The sequence below is a fragment of the Onychomys torridus genome, chromosome 1 (genome assembly GCF_903995425.1).
Source record: "Onychomys torridus chromosome 1, mOncTor1.1, whole genome shotgun sequence".
Classification (NCBI taxonomy): Eukaryota; Metazoa; Chordata; class Mammalia; order Rodentia; family Cricetidae; genus Onychomys; species Onychomys torridus.
The window spans coordinates 132,855,436-132,874,715 of record NC_050443.1 but is presented as its reverse complement, the minus strand read 5'-3'; the positions used below and the strand labels follow the sequence as shown (position 1 = coordinate 132,874,715).

At 40.2% G+C, this 19,280-nt stretch overlaps 1 protein-coding gene across 7 annotated transcripts in view; it reads left to right on the top strand.

Moving 5' to 3' along the window:
• Nucleotides 1–18,479, top strand: part of Tle4 (TLE family member 4, transcriptional corepressor) — a 138,698-nt gene extending 120,219 nt beyond the window's left edge. For 3 of the 7 annotated variants that reach the window (XM_036206775.1, XM_036206768.1, XM_036206762.1), the window contains 12 exons: nucleotides 522–641; nucleotides 1,450–1,503; nucleotides 1,920–2,072; nucleotides 3,207–3,339; nucleotides 3,669–3,862; nucleotides 4,368–4,444; nucleotides 11,321–11,570; nucleotides 12,477–12,724; nucleotides 13,933–14,080; nucleotides 14,255–14,405; nucleotides 14,747–14,823; nucleotides 16,726–18,479. In XM_036206775.1, coding sequence (XP_036062668.1) covers nucleotides 522–641; nucleotides 1,450–1,503; nucleotides 1,920–2,072; nucleotides 3,207–3,339; nucleotides 3,669–3,862; nucleotides 4,368–4,444; nucleotides 11,321–11,570; nucleotides 12,477–12,724; nucleotides 13,933–14,080; nucleotides 14,255–14,405; nucleotides 14,747–14,823; nucleotides 16,726–16,833 — 1,713 coding nt within the window. In that variant the 3' untranslated portion in view covers nucleotides 16,834–18,479. The remainder of the gene's footprint in view (nucleotides 1–521; nucleotides 642–1,449; nucleotides 1,504–1,919; nucleotides 2,073–3,206; nucleotides 3,340–3,668; nucleotides 3,863–4,367; nucleotides 4,445–11,320; nucleotides 11,571–12,476; nucleotides 12,725–13,932; nucleotides 14,081–14,254; nucleotides 14,406–14,746; nucleotides 14,824–16,725) is intronic. The other 4 variants (XM_036206752.1, XM_036206736.1, XM_036206729.1 and 1 more) reach the window with 2 other exon arrangements.
• Nucleotides 18,480–19,280: the final 801 nt, after the last annotated feature.

Below are 19,280 nucleotides of genomic sequence, written 5' to 3'. Positions count from 1 at the left end.
ATGATCTATATATCACATGGTCACCACATTTGGTTGTTCAAATCCTTAATGATTAGTTTTCCCTGTTTGAGTTTGTTTTAATTGAAAAATTACTGGTTGTCCTTTAAAGTTCAACTGCATTCAGTTTCTCTGTGGGAGTTTCAAATACAAAACAAAACAAAGAAAGCCAGCCTGTTTTTCCCTGGGAGCTGTTTCTTGTGTTTTCTCCCTTTCCAAAGTTTGTGAAAGTCTTAAGCAGCATGCTTGAGGTGCTTGAGACCAGATCTGCTCTTTAGTTTGTACTCAGCCTACTGACTGTCCTTTTTATTCTTCTGCTCATCTTTCTGCTCTTTCTCTTTTTCTTTCGCTGGTACCTCTATCTTTCTTCTTTCATCTCCTCTTCTGTCTCCTGTCTCCTCTTAATAGCTTCCTAGGCATGTACTATAGAACAACAACAACAACAACAAAAATTGTTTAAATGTGTTTAAATGCTCTCATAAGCAAACGATCTTTTTCAATCCTGCTTCTATTTCTAATTCCAGAGCTCTTCGGTATCCCCATCAGCCAGTTTCCGAGGTTCTGAGAAACACAGGAACTCTACAGACTATTCTTCAGAAAGCAAAAAACAGAAAACAGAAGAAAAGGAAATTGCAGCTCGCTATGTAAGTTCATCCACCTTTGCTTTGTAGGAAGTTAATTTGTCTTGTTCTTTATCAACTGGTAATTTTAACCATTACCAGCCAATTCTAGAATACAGGATAAGCAATATACTTTAAGAGATTTTTTTTTTTAATGTATGGTGTATAGCTGTATCTCACACTATCTCCATCAACTAGCTGAAGTTGTGTGTGTGTTTATGTTTATGTGCTCAAACATACATGTATGTGTGTACGTGTGTATGCATGACCACAGTGCTTTCCTCTAGCACCGAATCTAAGATCTGGATATACTAGGTTATTATTTCTGTTAGGGTAGTTTATTCCAGAACTTTATGTGGTTAGCTTAGACATCTACAATGTCCTTTACATGAAATGAAGCCCCTTTTCCTGTAGTGTCTAGGCAGGTTCCATAAGAGAAGGGAGCATGCTAGATAACAAGTGTGGAGCTGCTTCCCATCAGCTGGTTCCTTATAGGACTATGGGCTTCACAAGAAGCTCAAACCTTGGATTTTTACTTCACATTTAACCATGCAATGACTTACTCAGATTTTTTTAACTGCTGCCAGACCAAACCATACCCCACCACACTTGTAGTCTGTGTTTAGGTGGGTATGAAAGTTTGTGTTCTGTGTTTTACAGTAATATAAGCAAGTTGTGGTCCTCCATTTTTCAATTGTAAAACGATTTAAGTCTATTTGGTACAGTATTCATCGCATAAGGACCTGGTGTGGGCACATAAATGTAGTGGAAACTCTGATGTTGCTTGTTCTTACTGGAGGGTGGAGATAATGCTTCTCACTTCTCTGTGCAGGACAGTGATGGTGAGAAGAGTGATGACAACCTAGTAGTTGATGTGTCCAATGAGGTATGTTTGTGGCTGGCTTTGCTTCCTGCTCATCTGCAGCTGTAACAACGGCTAGGGTCCCACTTAGGAGAAACTGTTACTGACTTCATACGTTGCTGTGCCTTTCAAAAGTGCTGCTCCTTCCTTTCAAATGCCACTATCCTTTTTCACCACAAGAAATTCGCAGGTGTCAGTGGTCACCCTACTGATCGTATTGATGCTCCTTGCAGATTAATGAGCTTTTTTATTTTTGTTTTTGTTTAGAATCTGACCTCAATACCAGATGTTTCCTTTAGCAATTTCAGTTAAGTTTGTTATCTTTTTCAGAACATTTTGTACTTTTAAGCAAGCTATTAAGTACTTTCAGTTAGAAGAGTACCCTAGTCAAGGACCTGGGTGCTGAGAGTCAATTGTGAGTCTTAAATTTTTCTTTACAGGATCCATCATCCCCTCGAGGAAGCCCAGCACATTCCCCCAGGGAGAATGGCCTAGACAAGACACGCCTCCTCAAGAAAGATGCCCCCATCAGCCCCGCCTCTGTTGCATCTTCCAGCAGTACCCCTTCCTCCAAATCCAAAGAGCTTAGCCTTGTAAGCTGCCCCACCCTTAGCAGAATTGCCACTTACGAACTAGTTGTTGGATTTTGATTTTTCAATTTTTATGTATTTCCTATCTTTTCATAGGGTTTGGATTTCCAAATGGTGAATTGTGTGTTTCAGATATAAGTTTCATTAGAAAAGATGTTTTGGAACAGAAAGGTTTACTAAATTGATGGCATTTGCTTACTGAGTCTTTCTGTAAGTCTAAGAGAGAGAAAATGGGTGAAAAAGAGAAAAACATCTTAGTAAAGTTGAAAAACAACACACTGGAGTTAGAGAGGTGGTCTCATTGTCTGTGGTTTGTGGTGAACTTGGTTTGGGGTTTCAGTCATTTTATTACTAGCTGCATTTGAATTGCCCAGCTATACACAGCTGCGGTAATTTTAGCTTCTGCCTCAGAAGTATCCTGTGACTTAGAAAAAGTCTGTTTTGACTCAACACAAATGCCAGACTGAACTGCCTACTAGTCGACGTACTGTCCCTAAACCTACTCATGTGACTGTGGAGTTGATTGCATTTGTGTGGGGCAAATCCTCTTTCTTTTTAAACTTCACCACTTATTTTTATTTTTTTTAAAAAGCCATATATAGTTTTCAGTGACCTTTTGAATTCACAGATAAAGGAAAGGAAGATTCTTCTGTTTGTGTGCAGATACAGAATATATGTGTGTAGGATGGAAAGAAAGCCTGATTTCTTTAACTCCTTTGGTCGTCTCTTCATGACCTCTCCTTTCTACTATGGGTTCCATGATGATTCATGTGTGGCTGTTTTCTGAGAGGATCAAGTCAGATAGAGAACTTCTTAGTACGTGAACAGTGTGTTAAGAGGTTGACATAATCATGGCCACCAATATGTGGCCCACAATCAGAATTCATGGTTGGTGAATTTCTTTGGCCTCTGACTGAGATCAGGCTCCAAAAAATGACCACAGATCAGCTTCAGTTCAGGTCTTCCTAAACTCTACCTTACTGGTTCTTTGCCAGCCACTTTTAATCAATGCAAGATATAAGAGAAATTGAAGGAATTCTTCAACTTCTATTTTTGTTTCGTTTTGCTTACTGTTTTAATATTAAAGTAACTCTTAAAATCATGTTCCCCTGGCTAATGTACTCTGTCTCTTATTAGAATGAAAAATCTACTACTCCCGTTTCAAAATCCAATACTCCTACTCCACGAACTGACGCACCTACCCCTGGCAGTAACTCTACTCCTGGATTGAGGCCTGTGCCTGGAAAGCCACCAGGTGTGGACCCCTTAGGTTAGTAAGGGGGAAAGTGTTGGATATTTATTTATACTTCTGTTTTAAAAAAGACTTAAGTCTGTTTTAAGGACTTAAGTAATGCAATCTGTTAAAAGTAGTGATGACCAGCACTGACTGTTAGTTAGGTAAAGTAAACTAAGCATGTGGCCCCACCCATGTCTAGCAGAGGTTAGGTGTTCAGAAAAATGGGATGGATGATTAAACCACTCTGAAGATTGAATGATTTTGAGAATAGTAAAATGAGTTCATTTGAATTATGGGTTATATTATTAACCAAGTGAACAATGTGCTACTATAGTTTTCTGTGTTCTTGGTTTTCTCTTCAGCATCTAGCCTGAGGACCCCAATGGCTGTACCTTGTCCATATCCAACCCCCTTTGGGATTGTGCCCCATGCTGGGATGAATGGGGAGCTGACCAGCCCTGGAGCTGCCTATGCTGGACTACACAACATCTCCCCACAGATGAGTGCAGCTGCTGCAGCAGCCGCAGCTGCAGCAGCCTATGGAAGATCTCCTGTGGTATGTTTACCTGCTTTTATAGATTAGAATTTGGGAACACACAGCATTGTCTTGCATTCTTTTTAATGTAGTTTATATAATACAAAGTATTTATCAAAGAATCTGAGTGTTTTTTATAAATTAAGATGCATGGATTATGTCTTGATTATTTCCTTGGGAAGATGAGAAAGTTTATGACTTCTTAAAATATAGTAGTCATTTTGACATTTCAAACTACAAAATTGGGCCATAAGGAGAAAAAAATATGGTGAAGCCTTTGTTTCTGTAATAAGTTTCAATAATCAGTAGTGTAATATTTTTGTATTCTCCAGTCCTGAATAAATGACTATTAAATCCTAAGCATCCTGTCATTTTATCAACAAATACTTCTATAAATGTCTCTAAAATCTTATTGTCAAATGATCTGTTTTCCTAGACTTGAGGTGCCATGTTGTGTAAGATAGAGCAAGTGTGAATCGGGCTTGTTTTTTCTTTTTTCTTTTGTTTTCCATGGGGACAATATTAGGTGGGATTTGATCCACACCATCACATGCGCGTGCCAGCAATACCTCCAAACTTGACAGGCATTCCAGGAGGAAAACCGTGAGTACCTTTTATCTCTTTGGATTCGCTGTACCAAGCTCTGGTTCCTGCTTGATTTTTGGAATTTGGGCATTGCTGAATACTAATAGGGCTTCATAGTATTTTTCATTTTCTCTTAGCAAAAGACAAGGCATAAGGTAGAGTTTGGTGTTTTCAGTTTAAAGTCAAGCCTTCACATAAAAATGTAAGTTGTGAAGGCAGCTCTGGCAGTCAGGGCTTCTCCATGTCTGTTGCTGATTTTAAGGCAGTTGTTGTTCAGAAAGTGTGATGTTTATATGCAAACTTAGATGATTAGAATTTGAACATGTAGAGAACAGACACGCCAAACTTCATAAAAAATCAGGACAGTCTTCTGCTCAATTCTATTTCCAGAAAAGGTACTTTGCTCATTTGGCTTCTTTACTGTGAGCTGAGCATTTGGAATGTCTGTTCACACTCCCCTGGAGCGATAACAGACCAAGTACAACATACCTCTTCTAGCCTCTTTTTCTCCATTCTCATCTCACCACATCCCATTCCACAGTCTAAGTTTTGTTTTGTTTTGTTTTTAATATAATTTTCAGAAATGCATTGATTCACAATTGTGGGGTTGAGAAGTCCCAGTTGGTATAAGTTACCTGTATCTGGCCTTTCTCCCCCTCCCCCCCCCAATTTGTTTTCCATTTTACATACCAATGACAGTTCCTTCTTCCTCCCCTTCACCCATTTGCCCTACCCCCAACCCCTACCCCCATTCACTCCTAAGAGAGGGTAAAGCCTCCCTTGGGGAGTCAACAAAGTCTGATATACCAAGTTGAGGCAGGGCCCAGCCCCTCCCCCCTGCATCAAGGCTGAAGAAGGTATCCCACCATAGGAAATGGGCTCTAAAAAGCTAGTTCGTGTACTTTGGATAAGTTCTGGTCCCACTACCAGGGGCCCCACAAACAGATCAAACCACACAACTCTCACCCACATTCAGAGGACCTAGTTTGATTCCACGCAAGTTCCCCAGCTGTCCAGAGTCTGTGAGCTCTTACTAGCTCAGGTCAGCTATCTCTGTGGATTTCCCCATCGTGATCTTGACCCCCCACCCCTTGCTTCTATAATCCCTCCTCCCCTTCTGGTGCTTGGCTATGGATCTCTGCATCTGCTTCCATCAGTTACTAAATGTAGGTTCTATGATAACAATTGGGGTAGTCAGTCACCAATCTGATTTCAAGGGAAGGCTAGTTCAGGCACTCTCTCCACTATTGCTGGAGACCTAGCTAGGGTCATCATTGTGAGTTTCTGGGGATTTCCCTAGGACCAGGTTTCTCTCTAACTCCATAATGGTTCCCTCTGTCAAGATATCTCTTTCACTGCTCTCCTTCTTGTCCCTCCTCCAACTTGACCCATCATGTTTCCCGCCCCCCTTTTCCCTTTCTTTCCTGGGGCGATCCCTGTGTGTCCCTCTTAAGGTCCTCCTTTTTACCTAGCTTCTCTGCAGTTGTGGATTGTAGCCTGGCTATCCTTTGCTTTGCATCTAATATCCACTTATGAGTGAGTACATACCATGTTTGTCTTTCTGGGTTTGGATTACCGCACTCAGGATGATTTTCCTAGTTCCATCCATTTGCCTACAAATTTCATGATGTCATTGTTTTTTACTGCTGAGTAATACTCCATTGTGTAAATATACCATATTTTCTTTATCCATTGTTTGGTTAAGGAACATCTAGGTTTCCAGGTTCAGCCTTTTTTTAAATGCAAGATATTTTGATCATATTCTTGCCCTACCCCAACTCCTCTCAGAGCCCCCCTACCAACCCAACTTCATATTCTTTCTCAACAAAACAAAACAAACAAAAAGTACACACACACACACATATAAATACAGATTCACTACTGTATTGACCAACTACTTCTGAGCATGAGGCCTGCCATGCTGAATGATTGATACATTCAGTATCCCTGCATTGAAGATTTTCCCTCTCAGCAGCTATCAATTGTAAATAGCCTCTTGCTTAATTGTGGGACTCTGTGCCTACTTCTCCTTTTCCATGCAAGTCTTATGCATGATGTCACAGTAGCTATGAGTTCATATATGCATCAGCTCTGTTATGTCAGAAAATGCTATTCCCTTGGAATCATCTACTAACTCTGGCTCTTAGATTCTTTCCACCTCCTCCTTTTCCACATAGATCCCTGAGTCTTGAAGGAGGGGTGTGATACAGACATCACATTTAGGACTGAGCACCCCAAAGTCTTTCACTCTGCACATTATTCAGTTATGGGTCTCTATGTTAATTACCATCTGCTGCAAGAAAGCAGCTTCTCTGAGAAGGGCTGAGCAATGCACTGATGAGTGTCTATGGGTGTAACAGTGTGTCATTAGGAGTTGTTTTATTGCTGTGTTCATTTAGCAAAATAATAACTAGTAGGGTTTCCCATAAGGCCCATGAACTATCTAGTCTCAGGTTCTTGGCCTCATCAACAGTGTCAAGTATGAGTTCCATCTCATAAGGTGTGAATCTTAACTTTAATAAGAAAGTAGTTAATTACTCCCATAAGATTTGTGTCTCTATTGTATCAGTGTATGTATTTTCCAAACAGGTCACTATTGTAGCTCAGAGGGTTCATAGCTGAATGAGATTGTAGCATATATAGTGTTTTTCAGCACTATGAACACTAATCAGAAGGAAATGAAGCTTCTAGTTGGGCAGCAGCTCAATTTTTGCATATTCACTGACATAAGTATGTGGTGCCGTCAACAATAGGGCCTAACCATCAGGTTGTGGGAGGTAACTAATAGCACTGACAATAGCCTATAATGTTGGCCAGCGGGTAGGATTGGCTGTGTGATGCCTTTAATCAAAGAGTTGTAACATATTCCTGGTACTGGGGGTTTTTTTAGTAGCAGATGATGTCTAGTTGGAATATTACCTATACTATTATGTGGTTAACTCCATTTAAATTCCTTTTATATATGTATATATTTTAGGAAGCTTCTGCAGTAGTAGGTTTCCATATGGTTTCTCAAAAGGCCTTTAGTGTTAATTATCCTTCCCCATATTCCCTTTTTACCCTGCCCTCCCATCCTTCTCCCCATTTAATCCTCCTATTCTGGTTTCTTCATTATCCCTTTATAACACTGTATTCTGCTTCCCCTTCCTTGGAAGACTCTTAGTCACTTACTACTTACCTAACCCCTAGGTATTTTGAATGGAACACAGATATCTAAAACTTAAAAGCTGATGTTAACATGTAAGAGAAAAATGGTAATATTTATCTTTTTGGGTCCGAGCTACCTCAGGATGACTGATTCTCGTTCCATCCATTTACCTCCAGATTTCATAATTTCATTTTTTCAACAGCTGAATAAATATTCTATTATGTAATATCATATTTTCATTATCCATCCACTTGTTGATGGACATTTAGCTGTTTCTACTTTCTGGCAGTAATGAATAGAGCAGGAATGAAAATGGATGAGCAAGTATTTCTGTAGTGAGATGTAGAATCCCTTGGGTATAAGCCCAAGGGTGGTATAGATCAGTTTTTTGAGGAACTAACTCCACACTTATCTCCACAGTGGCTGTACCAGTTAGCATGCCCACCAATAACGAATATTCAGTTAAAGTAACTTCAAAGCAGCAGTGGTGGCACATGTCTTTAATCCCAGCATTCTGGAGGCAGAGACAGGCAGATCTCTTAGTTCAAGGCCAGTGTGGTCTACAGAGTGAGTTCCAAGACAGCCAGAGAAATCCTGTCTCAAAAAAAAACAAAAAAAACAAAAAAAAAAACAAAAAAAACTTCCAGTGCCTTAAATAGTACTTAGTTCACAGTTGATGCTTACAATGTCAGTTTGTTCAAGAGTAAATAAAATTATGCAGATTTCTTTCTTCTCTAACTTCCCTTTGCTTGTTACTTCAGTATTACATATGTACTTATTTGTTGCCTTGGTGTCTCCCCGTGTTCTTTTTCTCCCCATTTCACCTGCCCTTCAGTGTTCAGCATGCCTGGCTGACCTTGACTCTGTTTTGTCTAATATCTGCTGAATAAAAACAAGGTTCTTCCTTCTATAACCAACTTACTACAGACTCTAACCCAAATGTCCCAGTTGCATCAAACAGTGCTGGCTCCATAGCCAAGTTGTTCAGTAAATATTTGGCTGATTAAAAAGGGAAACAAGGCAAATTAGACTTTGAGTTCCTAGAGAGTTGAAGACATAAATATCAATTACCATAAAATTCTGTGTACCTGTGTATGCTCTGCAAATAGTGGTTGACTGACTAACAAGTTTTGTTGGCCAAGAACTCTGAAGGTGAAAGATTGGTCTATTTCAAGCAGTGACTAAATAACAAGGTCATAGGATTAATCAAATAACAACTCAAATACCTCTGAGTTCCATATGAACTGAGATGAGATGGAAGGGCTCTTTTAGAGAAGAGGTACAGTCCTTTTTTTCAGCTGCTGTTAACAGTTACCAAGTAGGGAGCCAGCAGAGGTAGTAGAGTGGGTAAGTTGAAGGTTCTTACTGCAGGTCAGCCTTGAAGCCACGGGAGTCTAACTGTGTTTGGAATATGTAAAGAAGCAGTGGCCACTTTGGTGGCTGTGGAATTACAGCCTGTCTGGCTCACCATGCTTCTGAGCCTTGTGCTCGATTCTCTTCCTTCAGTCTTGACCAGAAGTTTCCACTACTACCACGAATGGAAAGCTGCCACGCTTTCCCCAAAAACCTGAACTCAGCTTCCCTAGTAATAAATATGCTAAAGAGTATTGTTTCCAATCCTTCATGTAGCTGGGCTCCAGAAGGTCACACGCTAGGTACTCAGTGTTATATTGATGGAAATTTTGCTAAAACCTTGAAGGAAAGTTGTTTGTTTGTTTAACTATTTAAATTCTAGGTTCTTTAAAACCCATTTAGTGACGGGGTTCTTGGAAAGGTTTTTGTTTTGTTTTATTTTTTTAAAGAAATTATCATTAAGAACATATAACAGCTGAGTGGTGGTAGCTCAGCACTCAAGAGACAGAGGCAGGTGGATCTCTGAGTTCAAGATCACTGTGGTCTACAGAGTGAGTTCCAGGACAGCCAGGACTACACAGAGAAAAACCTGTCTTGAAAAACTAGCACTACCTGAACTTGGAATAATCTTCCTTCTCTTCCTGTAAGATGCAGTCTTTGTGACCTCTCTACTGCTACATCAATTAGCCTTTTCTCAGTCATCCTCCCTTAGCAGGCCAGCCTTTCTTTAAAGCCTGAACATGAACTGGCTCTCCTGGAGTCACCCTTTCCCCTGCAGTCCCCTAAGAAGGGTCCTGTTCATTTTCCTCACAGCCTACAAGCCACCACTTCAGTCGTTGTAGATTTTGACTGTTTCTTGAGTAGCCTTCTTTGCAGTTTCTTAAAGAGTTAGACTTCTGGTATCTGTAAAAACCCTGCTCTTTCAGGCCTTACTATTTGAATCTACCCCATCTTCTACCTTGATGAAGTTGCTTCTAAAGACCTGACACAAGGCTTAGAGTATGGCTTTGTCTATTTCCAGGATCATCTCTAGTAAAAATGTACATTAAGCAGTTTCAGCTACCTCTATTAAAAGCTCTCAGCATCACCCTAAATGTCACTTCCAGAATCCAAGCATCCTATCCAGTGTAGCCTTAATTGCCTTTCTAAGCCAGGTCCTATGAATTGCACCGCTTGCACCCAGCACTCGTACCATCTGTGTTCACAGTCTTCATAAGCTCACTCTTCTGAGGTCACAGTTAGTGTGGTTCCAAGTCCTCTTTATTTGACTTAGAAAATACCCTCTGTGTATTGGCTTCTCGGCTTCCCAACCCTTCCCAACCCTTCCCTCAAGCAGCTACAGCATGCCCTCAATAATGAGCTTTTGATAACATTAACCAACCTAGACTTTGGCAATAAGGAACTGTAAACTATTGACTTCAGTTACTTTTCTGTTGCTGTAATAAAATGCCATGACTAAAAGCAACTTGTAGAAAGTGTTTATTTTGGCTTATGATTCCAAAGGGCTTAGAGTCCATTATAGCAAGGAAGCAGCAGAAGGGGGTATGGTGGCTGGAGCTAGTAGCTAAGGGCACACATCTTCAAATGCAAGCAGGAAACAGAGAGCAAACTGTAGTGGCAGAAGGCTTTTAATCTCAGACTCCTCCATACTTCCTCCAGCAAGGGTGCATCACCTAATGCTCCCTAAATAATGCCACCAACTAGGTAATGAAAGTATTAAAATGTGTGGGAACCTAGGGACATTTCTCATTCAAACCATCACACTATCTCAGCTATGATTCTTACACTGCACAGGGTTTAGTTCAAGCTCCTGTCTTTCCTACACCCACAAATGCCTTCCTTGGTATGGTACATATTTCTAAAAAAGACTGTGGTCCCTAAGAGCTACCACAATACACTCAGCTCCTTCCCACCTGCTATTGGCACCTGCTAATCCTAAAGTTGACCTGCATTCCAGCAGCCTCACTATTCCCTTGCTAACAGCTGTGTCCTGAAGTAGAATCTGTTGATGAAGTTTTCATACCAATGACATTTAAGGGTGTGAACTAGAAATGGAAGTGCTGTGTAAGGTGGGCCTTGGGACTTGAAAAACCCCAAGGTTTTCTCTTTTGTTATATTGAATGGTTTAATAACATTTTCAAGCAGTGTAGCTTAGTTGGTAGAGTGTGTTTCTAGTATGTATAAAACCTGGGTTTTGATACCCATTACTGCTTAAACCAGACATGTTAGTGCATACTTCTAACTATAGCACATGGGAAGTAGAGACAGATGGGTCACCCTCCACTATATGAGTATGAGGCCAACCATACATAAGACCCTGTCTCAAAAAAAAACAAGCAAAAGCTAATGCTTTTCATGTTATCCTCCTGCTGTTTTTCCTTCCTGTGCCCTAGAGCATACTCCTTTCACGTTAGTGCCGATGGCCAGATGCAGCCTGTCCCCTTTCCTCCTGATGCCCTCATTGGACCCGGGATCCCCCGACATGCTCGACAGATCAACACCCTCAACCATGGGGAAGTGGTGTGCGCAGTGACCATCAGCAACCCCACAAGGCACGTGTACACAGGTGGCAAGGGCTGCGTAAAGGTCTGGGACATCAGCCACCCTGGCAACAAGAGCCCCGTCTCTCAGCTGGACTGCCTGGTAAGTGAGCAGGGGTAAGACCCTGATGGTGAGAGAACCATAGCAGTCCCAAGAAGATAGGTAGAGGGTTTTCTCTCAGAATGGTCCAGTTCTTCATGTGGGCTATATGTACCTGTACAATTTGCATTCACCCGGTCCCTAGGGTTAAAGGTAATCACTTGGTTCAAGAATGCTAAGATTTCACACATTGCTTCTTCCAGAACACACCTGAAAACTGCTTAAGTCAATGGTTCATGTGGCTTTCAAGCTCCTTAACTGGTCTGTTACCATTTATCTTTGGGTTGCACAGGAAATCGTAGCTTAGTTTTCTTCCCTTATATTAGAACAATCTTTTAGTACATCATTTAATCTCACATAATTAAATGTGTATAAGATTTCCATAAACTCATGAACAGGGAGACAAATTTCATGTCTTGCCTCCTATTGATGGTTCTTCATTGAACCTACAATGCCTGTTAATCATACATAGCAAAGCTAGGCCAAAAGTGTCAACCACCAAGTGACTTCAACTGTGATGTGGTTTCAATACCAGGACCTTTTGTCCTCAGCAAAATATGCCAGGGCTTCAGAACTTGGAGAATTGTAATGGTTTGTTTGCAGACCCATGTGATCTGTATGTGCAGATTACATCTACAGTTGCTTAATTTGGTGGTAGGAGTGGGACTAGATCTTTGCATTTTGGTGCTAATTAAGATTAAATATCATGGTACTAAATTTTGTAGATCAAGTTTAAATACTTCCTTAATTTCATGTAATTTTGTAGCATTAATCTATTTTATCATTGTCATAAGTATAAATGGCTCATTAAACCAGAAGGGAACACAATACTTTTATGGATTCCTGCTCTCATGTTAATGCTGTTTTCTTTCCTCATGAGTAATTTTGTGATGGCTTTTGTCTCCATAGAACAGGGATAACTACATCCGTTCCTGCAGATTGCTCCCTGATGGTCGCACCTTAATTGTTGGAGGGGAAGCCAGTACACTGTCCATCTGGGACCTGGCAGCTCCAACCCCACGCATCAAGGCTGAGCTGACGTCCTCAGCCCCTGCCTGCTATGCTCTGGCCATCAGCCCTGACTCCAAGGTCTGCTTCTCATGCTGCAGTGATGGCAACATTGCAGTGTGGGATCTGCACAACCAGACTCTGGTGAGGTAGGTCTGCTGAATCTACTTCTTGGTTGTAAGGGAGAGCTAATTTACCACATGGTGCTCAGAGCTCTTTGTGTGTTTGTCTGTGTCTGGGTAGAATACAGCTTTCTTAAAAATGTTATGAAGGGGTTGGGGATTCAGCTCAGTGGTAGAGTGCTCGCCTAGCAAGCTCAAGGCCCTGGGTTCGATTCCCCAGCTCAAAAAAAAAAAAAAAAAAAAAAAAAAAAAAAAAAATTATGAACCACATACATTTTAGAGATAACAAAATTCAAATGTAAAATCTTGCTTCCCCACTATATTTTATTAAATGAAGGTTCCATTTTACACACACACACACACACACACACACACACACACACACACACATACACACACGCACTAGGCATTACTGATTTAGAGTTTTAGAAGTGAATTTTTATGTATGGGATGTTGTTAGAACTTCATGGGTTCATTAGAAATCTGTAATTTGTTGTCTGTGCCTACTGACACCTGTCATTGTTCCTAGCTCCCCAGTGAGAAGCCGTAGTATATGGTTCTAGTTTAGCTGCTGCATGTGTCACAACTTGACCAGCAGTTGTATGGCCCTTGTCGAGGGCCCAGTGCTTGTGGGTTGCTGCTTATGCTCACATAACCTAAATTGTCTGTTCTCATGTTTAAGATCAAGTGGACAGCAGGGTTATATATTGAGAAATGATAATGAGCATTATAATCAGGGAAAGGATATGAGAAGATTGGGAACTTAAGCTATGAAGCAGGGGGCATGTATGAGAAGGAAAGAACCCTTTGCGGTCTTATTTTGAGGGGCTACACACTAAGTTCAACTCTAAAAACAAAGTGATTGTTGTTCTTGTAACTTTAGGGTAAGGTTCAGATATTCAAGGCCATCCTTGACTATGTGGTGAGGACCCATTTTGAACTCTTTCCTCCATGCCCCATGTACATTTTACCAGAACTGACCTTGGGCAATGGGTCACACTGAATGTATTTACATTGGGTGTTTCTTGTGAGCATGTTCTTTCCCTCCTGCACAGCCAGATAGAGATACATGACATGTTTTGCTATTATTTTGAGTAATTAGAAAGCATAAACCAAATGAGGTCTGTAGATAAAGTCTGCACTGAATTTGATCAGTAGAGAATTCCCAATTGAATTAATTGAACTAAAATAAAAGCTAACTTTACAAGGGTTTTTCCTCCATTTTACATTTTCAGGCAATTCCAGGGCCACACAGATGGAGCCAGCTGTATTGACATTTCTAATGATGGCACCAAGCTCTGGACAGGCGGTTTGGACAACACTGTGAGGTCCTGGGACCTTCGTGAAGGGCGGCAGCTGCAGCAGCATGACTTCACCTCTCAGGTGTGGACTGTGTGGGTAATGGAGCTAGTCAAAGAAAAGTGCTGTGTTTGAACGTGGATCTCTTTGAGAGCATCTCTTAGATCTAGTTCTTCCTGTACATTGCGAATTTTGTTGGTGTCTCCTGGTTAATAAGGCTTTGTCCTCTGCAGCCACCATCATTTGTTTTAATTCCAGATCTTTTCTTTGGGCTATTGCCCAACTGGAGAGTGGCTTGCAGTAGGGATGGAGAATAGCAATGTGGAAGTGTTGCATGTCACCAAGCCAGACAAATACCAGTTGCATCTTCATGAGAGCTGTGTGCTGTCACTCAAGTTTGCCCACTGTGGTAAGCAAGTCCCTTTTGTTCAATTTCTGCCGACCAGAATGATTGCTTGGTTCTTCTGTTGACTCCTTCCAAGTTGAGTCTTTTATTTTGTCAATGTGTCTTTCCTTACAACTCTATAGCTTCCTTAACCATGCATGCTTCCCTAACAAGCTATGTAAATTGCTAGCCTTAATCCACTTTATTCCTTATCATAACAATCAGTGACTCATGAAATCCAGAAGGAGGGTGGGCATTACTTTTGAAAGGAAAAGACATTCTTATTTGTTATAAATGGAATGTTTCTATTAATTCAGCATTCTGTGAAGCAAATGACAAAGTAACACAAAACCCTGTTCCTCTAGGCAAATGGTTTGTAAGCACTGGAAAAGACAACCTTCTGAATGCTTGGAGGACACCTTATGGGGCCAGCATATTCCAGGTAATACCTAGCTTGCTGAGTGACTAGGTGTTGTATACTACCTGTCCTGGTTTAGCTATCCACCTTCATGCGTCCTATGTGCACCTACTTACTTATTCTGTGATTCCGTCAGGCACCTAATACCATTTTTATCAGGCAGAACAAGAATGTGCCAACAGCAGGGAGGAGGATTACTTGCACAGCTACAAGCTATATAGGGACTTCTGCTGTGATTTCTGAGCGCTCCTGTCACAGCAAATCCTGAATTACCCAGGACTCAGTCCTCTTTTATTTTTCTTGTGGGTGTTTTAGGTTTTCTGTGACGTTTTTGTGTTTGTGTATACTATACATTTTTATTTTAAATCTTGAGTATTTTGTTCAAATACCTTCATGGGTACTATCAGGGTTTTTCCCCCAGTTCTTATTTATTTTCTTTTATTATCAATTCTTTTTCCAGAGAACGTTCCAGAAAAGTTCTGTTAAACTGGGTTGATTTTATAAACTTGTTATTCTTAGTAGAAGAGTAGACTGTGTAGTTTGGGAAATTATTTGTAAAACCACCAAATTTAGACATGCACACAAAATCTCTCGTTTTTTCTTACAGATGTGTGTGAATTTTATAGGCAAGTTAATGACTTCCCATTTTTAGTTTGTAGTTAGAGTGTTCTCTTTTGTTCCATGTTTGGGAGTAATATAATAAATAGACTTCTGGGTCCATTAACAAAATGACATTAAGTCATCATAAAGCTGATTAATTATTTGAATACAAAATAGAATGTCATCATGACAAAACAGTTGATGTAATTGTTATGATGCTTATACCTTTTTCCCCCTTTCTTTCTTTATATGAGACAAGGATTCACTATGTAGCCGTGGCTGGCCTGAAACTCACAGAGATCTACCTGCCTCTACCTTCCAAGTGTTGGAGTTAAGGGCATGTACCACCATGCCTGGCTGAAGCTTATACCTTAATCCTGGGGATTTTGTGACCTTTTGGGTGCACAAATGGAAGAAAAAATATTAGACTCTCTCTTGTATATTAAACACAAGTATTATAGCTTTACATATATGGTGGCTTGGGAATTTAAATTATTAACAGTTATAGTCAGAAAAGTGTGAGAGACATGCAGTATATTAGGTAATTGTCTTACATGTATAGTTTCCAATGTTCAGAGTTTTCTTCAGGGTCCTGGTTTAAACCCTGTGTGGGGTCTGCCCTCATTTCTTCATTTCCCCCCATTCACACACCCTTCAATGGAATGTGTATCTGTTCCAAGTATTGAACTCTTACGTGGTTTTATGTTTTATTCTAGTAGTGTTGGGCATTTTTACTAGCATCTTCCACTACTTGTTAGGACCTATGCTGTGCCTGCTTCTCTATGGCACAACCTAGATCCAGGATGCCCTACTCTATACTTTCTAGAGAAAAGAGGGCTTTTTTGTTTGTTTGTTTGTTTGTTTGTTTGTTTGTTTTTACTTTTCTCTTATATGTGTTTTGTCTGCCTGCATGTCTGTGCACCATGTTGCATTCCCAGTGTCCGTGGAAAGCAGAAGAGGGTGTTGGGGACTGGGAATTGAACTCAGGTCCTCTAGAAGAGCATCCAGTGCTCTTAACTACTGAGCTATCTTTCCAGCCCCAAGAATAGAATTTAAAATAGGACCTTGCTTCATTGACAGAGTATTCTGACCATTGAGTTACCTGTCTCCTTGATACCCCATGGGCAAGAACCATTAGCCTAAGCTAGGGATGAGCACTCAGAGGATTGAATCTAGTACTGCCATGTTTAGGAAAGTTGGGACTGCCCTATTCCTATAAAGCTTCTGGGTGCTCCAAGGAACATGTTGCCTGTGTATCTGCTCCATAACCACCAGTCCTGCTTCTTAACACCTGTATGTGACATTCTTGATATGTTTCTTCCCTAGTCCAAAGAATCCTCATCGGTGCTTAGCTGTGACATCTCTGTGGATGACAAGTATATTGTCACTGGTTCTGGGGACAAGAAGGCTACGGTTTATGAAGTTATTTATTAAGGACAAATCTTCGTGCAAACTGGACTCCTCCTTGTAGCACTTTGCGCTGTTGTACTTTTTTTTTCACCCCCCTCTCCTACATCTAAAACCAAGGATTTCCAATACTCATTGCAGTTGTGGAGTTTAATCCCTTGCCATAGCCCTACTTCCTCCTTGCTATTGAATTGTGAATACTCATTTAAGAACCTGTGATACCAAATCTTCAGCTATCGACTTGGAAGAACATGGAATACCTAACAGTGAATGGAATCTTTAATTATGTATTATATCTGTAATATATTTATTTTGTTTAAAGAAGGCTTTCTAACAATGACTGACTAAATAAAGCTGTGTCCGCTCCTGCATTGATAATGAAGGTGCATTGTATTTGATGTTTTACCCTCTTGCTTTTGGTGAGGGGAGGGGAAAGGAAGGTTTAAAATAACTGATTAAAAAAATGTCACTAAATGTAGACTATTGACTGTATAGAGACATGAAATGTATAATTACACATGGAAGCAATATGTTGCTGTATTGTTATGAGGTTGTTTTGTTTTCTACTTATATTGAAAACATTTGGAAATTTGGCTGAACAAGTAGAATATGACAGGTCAAGTACTTTTCCTTTGAGTCTATTTGGGCAACTCTAACCAATATGTCTATAACTTTAGATTATATTAAATAATTGGATGTTTTTCTTTTTTTTTAACTTGTTGACAGGTATCTTTGTAATATGTTTTTAATTCCCTTTTTTATTGTATTATAGTCAGATAAACAAATTAAATTGGGCCTCAAAGAGAGAACTTAATTTCTTCTAAGTACTTTTGCCAAATTTCCTGGCAGAGGGAGCTGTGTGTCTCTGGGCAGTTGTGGCAGGCTGTTTTGTGGTGTGCTCTGTAGGAGCTGCAGGTGCAAGAGTGGTGCCTGCCTCCCGCTGGGCAAAGCAAGTCTTTCACAAAAAGAGGCCAACAGAGGAGGCTTTACAGAGCCCACCCTCTGAAATCCACAAAGAAGAGACTCTCCTGGGATGACGACTTGTTTTCTTTACCTCTGGTTCTTTCCATGTCTTAGTTGGATGTCCCCGAAATGGACACAGGCTGTGCCATTGTGCCAGAAACATTGTGTTATCTTTTATGTTGTTGTCGTTGCTGTTAAACTATAACATGTGACTCCTTTTTTATTATTATTTTTGTTTGAATGCTTTAAAAAGATCTTTTAAGTCTGTGGATCTGCTGATGTACAGTGCCTTTGCTGCTATGGATCAAAATCAAAAGAACTGTGTAGATAAACTTTATTGTATAAGTAGAAAATCACTTAATTTCATACTAGAAATGGATGGATGCTGCAAGTTGAAATGGACTGTCATTGACGTTCTTCGTGTGGTAGCAAAAAAAATGGTGTCTTAAGTGCTTAGTGTTTGATGTCATTAACAGTTTCATAAAACTCTACAGTGTAGAAAGATTTTGATACTAAACTGTGCATTGTACATAGTTCTAACGCATTGTATTGGCCACCAGTACTTCTATGATGGTAGATTGTTTGTGCATTCAGACTTTTAAGCATTAAACATAAATAACTTCTAGAATGCTTATTTTTCTAATTTTTTTTTTTTACTAATTTCTTTGTCTATGCCACTCCCTATATTAAAAATCATTAGTTACATTCAAGTCAGACTGTTAAGTAGTATGGGTTTTTAATTGTTGATATTTTTTTTTCCTTTTCCTTTGAGAGAACCCAGAAGGCATGAAAGAAGTTATAGAAGGCAGGTGGTTACCAAATATTGAACTCCTCTTCATTTTGTTGAATGCTTTTATCTAGAAGCTGCCCCTCATTTTTAAAACTTGAACCATTTCGATTTATACTGTCATTTTAGTACACTAACTACTTGCAGCTATTTAAACTTAACTCTTAGAACTCATTAATATTAGAAATCTTCTTTGCCAGTAACATTAACTACATTTCAAGTGCTTAGGCAAGTAGCCCCATGGAGGCTAACAGCCATTGTACTGCATCTTGCTGATTTCTGTAATTTTTCCCACACTATTGTGAATAAGCTAACACAGCATTCAGAATTTGACAGATTAGATCATTGCCAACTGTTGAGGTTTGAGGAATCTCCAAGACACAGAAGCTTCTGGAAGTATCTTGTGTTGGATGTTTTCGAGAAGACTCAAGTGAGGAAGGACTTAAAAGAGTTCCAGTTTGAAGGGCAGGATTTGGGCACACCCAGGTAGTCTGCAGTAGAGACCCAGCTAGGTACTGAGTGAGTGGGTTCCAGCCTTGTTCACCCTTGTAGTCCAAAGCAACAAGTCCAGTGAGGTGCCATGAACTGGCTGCATATCAGGATGGTATGCAAATCCATTGAGGCTGCTAAGAAATGACAACCTGGAAAACCCCACGTGACCCTCTACAGAGACACAACTATAGGCAGGGTGAAAGGAAGAATAAGGCCTTGGGCTGCTCTTCCA